At 41.2% G+C, this 10,610-nt stretch overlaps 1 protein-coding gene across 1 annotated transcript in view; it reads right to left on the bottom strand.

Moving 5' to 3' along the window:
* The window catches only part of FLT3 (fms related tyrosine kinase 3), a 74,375-nt gene that overhangs the window by 63,438 nt on the left and 327 nt on the right, over nt 1–10,610 (bottom strand). Inside the window, exon 2 of the mRNA XM_029938480.1 lies at nt 10,375–10,590. Coding sequence (XP_029794340.1) covers nt 10,375–10,590 — 216 coding nt within the window. The remainder of the gene's footprint in view (nt 1–10,374; nt 10,591–10,610) is intronic.

Raw genomic sequence — 10,610 nt, 5'->3', positions numbered from 1 at the left:
ATGCAAAAAAGTAGCTACCTTTTATGTAGGAAATGGATGATTAAGTCTTTGGTGTTGTAAAAGCAACTTCATTTAAACATAACCACCCCCACCACCAAAAACAGAAGAGAAAAAAAAAAAGGTAAAGAAAATAATAAGGGAAAAACCCAAGACACACTTCCTATGGGAAAAAAAAAACCAGCATGTAATTTCTGTCCTTGACGGAATGTATTAAATAAGCAAACACCCCAACAAGGAAAACAAGTACTACAATGTAAAAATATAAGAAAAGAAAACCCTCTAACATGCATAAATGAAAGATTGCACACAAAGAACTCACATCTTTTCAAGCTTCAATAGTAAATATTCTGCTACTGCTTTGTTATTTAAACAGTTGCTTTATGGTTTATAGTATATATCTTTACCTTTAATGCAATCTTTTAAGTGTTGTTATACCACTTTATGAATAATATAAAGACCTTACAGGGGTGCCTAGGTGGCTCAGTTGGGTAAGTATCCAACTGCAGCTCAGGTCATGATTGCAGTTCGTGAGTTTAAGCCCCATATTGGGCTCTGTGCTGACGGCTCAGAGCCTGGAGCCTGCCTCGAGTTCTGTGCCTCCCTTTCTCTCTGCTCCTCGCCCACTCATGCTCTGTCTCTCAAAAATAAATAAACCTTTAAAAAAGTTTTACTAGAGGGACCTTACAATAGTATATTTCAATTTTATCCCTCCCAGGTTTTGTACTATTGCTATCATACATTGCACTCTACATAAGTTATAAACCCAACAAATTACTGTTGTTATTTTGCATTGAACAATTATCTTACACAGGGGTTTAAGCAATAAAAAAAATCTTACATTTTACTCACTTCTGGAGGTCAAATATCCGTGTCATTGGAAATAATGAGAAGAAGGTCAGAAAAAAATAATGGAGGAAATAATGAAGAAAAACTTTCATTTCCAAACCTGATATAAATGATAAACCCACAGACCTAAGAAGCCCAACAAAACCCAAACACATGACTCAGGAAGAAAACTACAAAAATATATCATAATCAAATTGCTTAACACCAGTGATAAAGAGGAACTCTTAAAAGCATCCAGAGAAAAGGGATACATTCTAATAGTAGACTTACATGTATATATGACCAACCAAAGTTCTCACAGATTCTCTATTCATTTTATCTTTTCTCTCTGTTCATTTTAGTCTATTTCTATTGCTGTGTCTTCAATTCACTAATCCTTTCTTTGCAGTCAATACGCTGTCAAACCCTTCCAGTGTAATTGTAATTTTTACCTCAAGAAGTTCAAGCTGTGTGATTTTTTTTTATATTTACCATGTCCCTGCTTAGCTTATATAATCTCTCCTCTAGCTTCAAGACTATGTGGAATATAATATCACAACGATTTGAATGTTCTTGCCTATGAATTCTATATTCTATGTCCTTTCTGGGTCCCTTCTTGAAGACTGATTTTTCTCCTTATTATGGGTTAAATTTTTTTTCTTTGTCTACTAATTTGTAACTGATTGCTAGGCATTGTGAAGTTCACCTGGTGTCAGATGGTTCTGCATTTGGTTACATATTTTTGAACATTTTTGGGGAGGCATCTGAGTTCATTGTAAACACTTTGTCCTTTCAGATCTTCCTTTAAGCTTCGTTAGGTGGGACCACAGCAGTGTTTAGTCTAAGGCTAATTTTTTCCACTAGTGGACTTCATCAGAATTAATAACTTCTGCTCTCCAAAATCACTCCCTTAGAAAAATGAAAAGAGAAGCCACAGACTGGGAAAACTCTTTTCAAAACAAACAACCTGATTTAAAAAAAAATAGGCAAAATATTTTAGGAAACCCTTCACCAAACATAATATAGGATGATGGTGAAGCACACAGAAAGACAACCAACATCATTAGTCATTAGGGAAATGCAAATTCAAACCACCATGACATATGTCTATACCTCTATTAGAAGGGTTTAAAAACAAACACAGGGCATCTGGGTGGCTTAGTCGGTTGAGCACCTGACTTCGGCTAAGGTCGTGATCTCATAGTTCATGGGTTCGAGCCCCACGTCAGGCTCTGTGCTGACAACTAGCGCAGAGCCTGGAGCCTGTCTTCGATTCTGTGTCTCCCTCTTTCTCTGACCCTCCCCTGCTCGTGCTCTCTCTGTCTCTCAAAAAATAAAAAAATAAATAAAAATAAAAAAACAAATAAACAAAAACATACTAAGTAATGACAATGATGTTAAGCAACTGCAAGTTTCATACGTTGCTAGTGGGGATGAAAAATGGTACAATCACTTTGAGAAACTGGCTGTTTCTCATTAAGTTGAACATTCACTGAGCTAACATTCCAGCAACACAATGCCACTTCTAGGTGTTTACCCAAGAGAAATGAAAACCTATGCTCACAGCAAAACTTGCATTCAAATATTTATCGCAGGCTTTACTGATAGCTGCCAGAAACTAGAAGCAAACAAAAGAACTTCAGCTGATTCATGAATAAACAAACAATGCCACATGCAAAAATGAAATACTACTCAGCAATAGAAAGGAAAAAAAATATTATTAAAAAGAAAACCATAGACCCAAACAGAGCTATTTATGCTAGGCCAAGTAACCAAACCAGGGATTAATACCTAACCCAATTCCAGTTTCAAACTTTCCCAGAAATGTAGTCTTAACCAGTTATTCAGAAATGTTCCAGTCAGCTCCAATGAGATAATCTGTCACAGGGCCCATTGCCATCCCCCAAAGAGAGATGAAGTAATCCACTTAATAGGACATCCTGTCTATCTCCCCAAGGGAAAGTGACCTTGTCCTTTCTTTCCTTTTGCTAACTGCCCCATCTCATGTCTGTCTATAAAATCCTTCTGTTTTGGGGCGCCTGGGTGGCTCAGTGGGTTAAGCCTCCGACTTTGGCTCAGGTCAGATCTCACGTTTGTGGGTTCGAGCCCTGTGTCAGGCTCTGTGCTGACAGCTCAGAGCCTGGAGCCTGCTTCTGGTTCTGTGTCTCCTTCTCTCTCTGCCCCTCCCCCTCTCATGTTCTGTCTCTCTTTGTATCAAAAATAAATAAAACATTAAAAAAATTTTTTTAATCCTTCTGTTTTGTACAACTCCTTGAGCTTGCCTCTACTTGCTAAATGGGGCACTGCCCGACTCATGAAGCACTTAATAAAGCCAACTAGATCTTCAAAGGTACTTCACTTAATTTTGTTTCCTGATTACTGACATACATAACAACATGGACACATCTCAAATAATTATGCTGTGTGAAAGAAACAGACTCAAAAGTCTACATATTATAAAATTCCACTTACATGATGTGCTGGAAAAGGAAAAATTATAGGGACAGAAAAGAGGTTACTGGTCACCAGGTAGGGATTGGGTTGATTAACTACAAAGAGTAAGAGAAGCTCTGGGGCGGGGGATGGGAGGGGAGGGATGGAAATGACTCCCTAAATTCAGGGGACCATACACTAAAAGGGTAAAATTTGCAGTATGAAAATCGTACCTTAATAGACCCAACTTCAAAAAAAGCCAAAGGAAGAATTTGCCACCATGGAGATTAACGTTCTTAATGAGAATCCATTCTAAAGCCCTGGTAGCATTTCCCAAAGTCTAGTTCTCTCTCTCTTTTTTTATGTTTATTTATTTATTTTTAAAAGAGGGGAGGGAGAGAAAATCCTCAGAGACGCTGCACTGCCAGTGCAGAGCCCGATGCAGGGCTTGAACCCATTAAGCATGAGGTCATGACCTGAGTCAAAAGCAAGAGTCAGATACGTATTGACTGAGCCACCCAGGTGCCCCCCTTGAGTCCAGTCCTAAGCACAGTCTGAGCAAGGACAACCTCAGAATTGGAAAAGCATTCCCAAAGTGGGAAGCTTTGAAGATACTGGGCTAGGGTGGAGGTGGGTATAAGTGGAGGAAAAAAATTTAGTACTAATCGAAAATAAAATTTACGTAAAAGTAAAATCTTCTCCACTGCAAGAGTGACGGATTTAGACATTATATAACAAATCAGAGAATGTCAGGGCACCTCATTTTCAGGTCCCCCAAGGTGAGTGTCCTGGAGGAGCACAGAGAGCTGGCAAAGACTTGAAGGTTTGAGTTCCAAGCCTCTGTTCTGAGTCACCTACTTGGTGAATTTCAGCAAGTCCTTCGACTTTTCTGGGCCCCATTTCCTCACCTGGTAAAATAGGGTAGTAGATCGAACTGGGGTGGTAAATATATTTGACTGATCTGGATTCTTGGCACAAACCTCCTAAAACCCTTGGAATTTTCTGATAGGAGTGTCTTTTGTTAACCTTGATGGGCTCATTTTGAGCACTCTGAAGTTGATGTTAATGAGGTGACTTGGGGGTGGGAGGTGGGGGCTAGATGGCCTCAGGATGGGGCTGATCACCAGAAAGACCAAGTAATTATAGGGCAGGAGCTTTCAGCCCCACCCGCTGACCTCTGGGAAGATGGGAAGCTGCTGATAAATACTCTTGAACTGGGAGATTTAATGAGCTTCTGGATTGGAGAGCACCTGGCTTCCTGGAGAGGGTGTGGAAGCCCATCTCCCCCTCCCACACACCTCGCTCTATGCATCTATCTCTTCCATCTGGCTGTTCCTGAGTTAGATCCTTTTATAACAAACTGGTGATCTAGTAAGTAAAATGCTTTTCTAAGGTCCATGAGCTGCTGTAGCAAACTAATTACACCTGAGGAGGGGGGTCTTGAAAACCACTGATTTCCAGCCCTGTATCAGAAGTCCAGATTTGGGATTCACATTTGCAATGGCAAGAGTGGGGACCTGAACCCGTGGGATCTAATACTGACTCCAGGTAGATAGAGTCAGATTTGAGGGAAATTGTAGGACAGCCAACTGGTGTCTGAGAATTGCTTGGTGTGAACACATCTGTAACATACACACACACACACACACACACACACACAATTTTGGTGGCCCAGAGTGTTCAGTGCTGTTACTGCAGAGGACACATACAGGAATGTTTTTCCTTAGAACTGGGTAGCTCGTTAAAAAAAAGAAAAGAAAAAAGAACTTGGTAGCTCTAAGTTCTGGTCCTGTCTCTAGTCATTCCATGTACTTTTTCTTAATTCTCTTCATTTTAACTACCATCTGTTTGCTCATGAGTTTCAAAGTCATCCCTTCAGTGTGGATGGCTACATGTCTGGGTAGCCCCAGGAATCTTAAACTCACCCTGAACTCCCCTTTTTCCTTCTTCAACAAACTCCCTTCTTTCTCTTCCCTCACAGTCAGTGGCAACAAGCCACTGTCACCAAAGCCAGGAACTCAGGAGCCATCTTTGACTCCTCCCCCTCCCTCATTTCTCATCAGCCAGGCTGTTGTCGAGCCCTGACATTTTAACCTCTTGGTAATTCCCAAATCTGTGCACAGCTCTGCATGCCAAGTACCATTGCCTTACATCAAACCCTCGTCATCTCTGGCCTGGGCGACTGCCCACAACTTCCTAGCTGGCCTCCTGGCCTTGGACCTGTCAACCTGATATCCACCCTCCATACAGACACCGGAAATGTCTTTTTTAAAACATGCATCAGAGCATGTCACCCCTCTGCTTAAAACCCCTCAATGACCCACAGCAATGGTGCTTACTCTTTCTTGAGTCACACGCCTCTTTGAAAAGCTGATGAATGCAATTAACCTTCTCTCCAAAACAAGCAATGAAACACACACACACACACACACACACACACACGCACGCATGCACGCACGTGCGTGCATCCCCCTACCCCCTTGAGAAATACAATGGATAACTGAATTCCATCCAGAGACTCTTGGTCTACATGGTAAAGTCCAAGTCCCTCATCACATCAAAACACTCTTTACACATTACACACTAAGCCTCTGGCAACCTGGAACTTTTGTTTCAAGCTGTTCCCTGAACAATCTTCAAACTATGTTCTGAATTGCCACTTTTCGAATGACAGTCACTCTATCCTGGAGGCCTCGTACCTTATGTCTCAGCCACCCAGAACAGACTTCTACTTTTCACTTTTCCATCTACTGCATGCTGCCCTGTTTGCCCGGAACGTCCTTCTTCTCCCCTTTCCCAGTCAACTCTTCCTTCTCTTTCTGGTCACGGCTCTGGCACATGACCTCCACTTGGAAGTCTTGCCTTATTTTCTCAGTATGGATTACAGGGTCAGCCTCTGTGCATATTTCCAAAATCGAACTGCTATTCCCCATCTATATGCCTGACTTTTCCTGCCAACACCTTCAACATTAGACTGTTGAGCTCTTTGAAGGCAGGACACCAGTACTATGTGGGACTTAATACAAGTCCCAGATATAATGGTGCTCAAAGTGTCTAAGAAGGGAAGGAGGAAAATCCTGTGACTCTAAATCCTAATGATTTCTTCAGACTTCATATACCACTCTTTCTGCAAAGCACCTGCTTACCAAGGAATGCTGCTGTACTTTACAGGAATTATCTGATGAAGGAGTAAGATACTGCAGATCTCCTTTTTACAAATGAGGAACTTAAGTGCACAGAAATTCCCGGCCACAGTAAAGAACACATGTTTCCTAACTGTCTCGTTAGTCCTAATATATCTATCTGCATTGCCTCTAAGAACAGAATCCCTAACGTTAGGAAAATCATAACTCAAGTCGCAAAGCATTTGAAGACTGAATTCAGTGAGTATCTCATAATCAAAACACAAGAGCTTATATAAATAATGACAATCTCCTGTTTTAGTATGGACTACAAATAATTTTTTGGAGGACTGTTGGCTACCATTTGACTTATAATGACAGCAGTGAAAAAAGTATTTTACTGTTTAACCTTAAAAATAACAATAGTTCCTCTTTTAGGAGCTTATGCAATTCCTCTAGCCACAAAAGAACACCGTGTGTGTGTACTTTATATTATTTTTAAATTTCCTCCACATGTGTTGGAGAACCCATAGAACGGATTGCATGATTCAAATTAACGACCATCAGTGAGTTCTACAAAAGCTTTTATCTCTTGAGGATCACTAAAGGTATAGCCATAGAACCAAACATAATTAAATCACCTAAGTATAAAGCTTATAGAGCTCCCAAAAAAGCGAAGAACCTTCAGCCACACGACTATGGCCACCTAACTAAGAAGTGGCTAAGGCTATTTTGGAAGCCATGGAAAAATCTCAAGATCACATTGTCACCTGATGAAAACCAAAACAAAACTCTACACAGACCAACGCCTCCTGTGAGATTCATAAGGATCTGTTATTTCAGAGGGATTCCAGGCTAGAGCACGGTGGCAAGACCAAGGAAAGCAAATGATAAAGCAGGCTAAGCTAATTTTCACCCCTCAAATCCTCTTCTCCAAATTCTTACTTCTGTTCTCTGCACAGTGCCTTTCAAAATGAAGGAAAATGATAGGATACCATACTTTTGAAGGTATTTGCTTTTTGTCAAATCTGTACCCGAAGATGAAGGCAGTATTAGGTGGCTATCTGGAGAGCCAGCAAGATTGTTCTTGAACACTGAATGTTAAGGGCTCTTGTCACAGTGCTTGCTGAGCTTCATTCAAGAATGACAAGACGACAGGAACAAAAAGAACAGGGGAGGATGTGCTGGCATGAAGCCTTCCTGTGGGCTCCCCCGAGGGAGCAAAGATGTTCTCTGGGAATAAACTGAGGTTGATCAATTTTGTTCAAAGAACCATTTAGAAAACGTCTTCTTCCCAAGCCTTAAAACATGGCCATATTGAAGACTGGAACACTCCATTCGCTTTATTTCAATGGAAGAGCAGTTTCTTTCTCAAGACCATTAAATACAATCTATCTACATTTAAGTAGTTTTAGGGGACAAAAGTGTTGGGATTTCCATTCGAACCTGGTTAAACTTTCCTTCACTGAAGTATGCTATTTTCCATCTATAGATAGTGATTGCAACAGTGGTGTTGGAAGGTTTATCCGAGAGCCAGCTTTGTGCTGAAGTACTTTTCCTGGGGAAAGGCACTGACCATGCATTTCTTAAATAGAGTAGAATTAGCTATTTCCTCCATCTTTGATCTCTCGCATCCTTATACCCCTTGTGCTCAGCACAGAAATAAGTGCTCAATAAAAGTTTATCAAATAAAAAATGTTTTTCTTTTTCATACACGCTTCCTCTTCAACTTTTTTATCCAAAGTCCTCTCTGGAATAGAAGTTAAGTCTTCCTTCTCCACATTTAATATCTCATCACCTGATTGTTTTGCAGTTAAACGACAGGAGAATTCAACAACAATGACGAAATCTTGACTAGTAACTAAGAATTCCTTAAAGTGCCTTTTTAGTTATAAAAAGTAAAGCCACTCTTTAATAGAAGGCAACTCCACCTAAAAGGATAAATTACTATGGGTAGACCCATAGGTTCAGAGCACCTATGAAGAAACGAACAGCCGATCCAAATTTGTATGAAAGCAACAATTATTAGGAGAGTTTTAGAATCAAAGGGGACCTGAACATCAGGCCGCCAGATCTGGTGTCCCATCTACTCCAAACCTGTCTTTGTCTAGCGTCTCCCTTTGCCTCCACATCCTCCTGAAACGTCCTCCCTCAGGCTAGCAGTTCACAAGAAGGCAAATAAAGCAAGAACAGCAAAAAGGGCAAAGGACAGCAATATAATGTGTAATTCAAGGCTCTATGAATTTTCTGATATGAATGAACAGATAGCGTCCTACTTCTTGAACTATTGAAATGCCCCTCCTCCTATCCTGTATCGTACATAATGCAATTAAACCATGGGAAGCCTGGTTCCATTCTCTACATCCTACTTAGGAAGCTTCATCAGTATTCATGAGAGGTAGAGCTTTATGATCTAAGGGAAATGGGGATCACATCTTTTAATTCAAGGAATTTAAAGCTTTTAAATATTTTAGAGTCATCACATGAAGTTTCTCAGTTTATGCTCCTTTATTCAAGAAAATCTATAATACCAGCCAGTGGCAAAGATGTGAGCAACTGAAACTCCCAAAAGCTGCCAGGGGGAATGTGAATCAGAAGGGCCACTTTGGAAAACTGACAGTATCTACCAAAACTGAATATATGCCTTTCCCTGGGGTCTGGCAGTTGTAGCAGTGAGTATCATCCTAAGAGAAATGAGCATTTACGCCCACCAAAAACATGTAAAAGAATGTTCACAGCAGTGTCGCTCCTAGTAATACAAAACTGGAAACAACCTAAATGTTCTTCAACAACAGAATGGGTCAATAAATTGCAGAGTATATTCATATTTAGGAATAGCACTCAGTTAAAACACACACACACACACACACACACACACCATTGCTACTGAGAACAAGATTTAACCTAATCACAATACTGAATAAAAGAAGCTGGACATAAAGAACTTTGTAGGATGATTTGATTTACAGGAAGTTCAAACACAGGCAAAGCGATGGCATTAGAAGCCAGAAGGATATTGACAGAGAGGGGGAGGGGCTAGAATTGCCCTATATCTGTATCCAAGGTTATGTGGGCACATAACCATATAAAAGCTAATGGAATTGTACTGTTAAGATGTGTGCAGTTTGCTGTATGCAGATTACACCTCATTTAGGAAAATCTGGAAAGAGATGTAGAAATCTCTGAGATTGTTTCTAAATATAAAGGAATTCAGTGCAGCTTAAGTATAGTTCCAAGCACTGATCTTTGTACTTTCAGAAAGCCTCTGAACGCTACTGAAAAACTCACTACTTCACATCATATAAAACAGCAAGCTGACTTTGTATTAACAGACTCCGGAAAACATATTGTACGATACATTCGAAATGTACATATTTACCAATTAGCAAAGATAAATGTTTCAGAAATGCAAAATGTCTGTGTTCCCACTCTTTTCTCCCTTCTGTTCCATTTCCTACTCTATAATTCTGAATTCATTTTTTTAAACAGAAGCTATTGGAAATAATTCCTGCACGTCTATAATGAAAATACTTTATGTCCCACTGAGACTTCAAGTTAGAAGGTTAGAATTCTGGAGCCGGAGGAGACACGGCCAGGCATCCTCACTGGACACTGGACGCCAGGATTCGGAAGCGGTGGGTGCTAGTCCCAAGGTTGCTGGCCCATATAGGGGCCCAAGGCTCCGGGGCTTCTCAGGCTCCCAGAAATGTCTCCTCCACCCTTAACTCGAATCGACCTTCTCATCGTTCCAAATCGATGAGCTGGATCCAAAGGGGATTTTTTCTTTTTCTTGCATTGCCAGCGTGCCACTCAGTAGACTATTTGGGAACAGTCAGCTGAGTCCTTGAAAACCCCCTTGGGGTTTAATGCTGGGGATAAAACAACAACAACAACAACAACAACACACCAAGTAGAGGAGGAATGAGCAGCTAATATTTTCATATGTAAATCCTGCTTGTATAGCATTTCCGAAGTAGCTGTTAGTTGATCCCACCGAAATTCGGCAGGGGTGGGGGGTCGTTACCCCGGATGACTAGCTCCAGGGGAGAACGCGGGCGCATTTCCTCCTCCGAGTTCACTCGGTAAATCAAAACCTCAAGAGAAGAGCCAAAGACGCCACTCCAGAGTGTCCGGGGTCGGTCCCGGCGCGGTCCGGGGCCACCTGGCACCACCCCCGGGGGCCGCGGCCTCGGGCGGACGGTCCTCCGCCCTGCGCGCGGGCCGAGCGAG

The sequence above is a fragment of the Suricata suricatta genome, chromosome 4 (assembly GCF_006229205.1).
Source record: "Suricata suricatta isolate VVHF042 chromosome 4, meerkat_22Aug2017_6uvM2_HiC, whole genome shotgun sequence".
Taxonomy (NCBI): Eukaryota; Metazoa; Chordata; class Mammalia; order Carnivora; family Herpestidae; genus Suricata; species Suricata suricatta.
The sequence above is the reverse complement of the archived record's forward strand: the minus strand, read 5'-3'. Positions and strand labels throughout refer to the sequence as shown.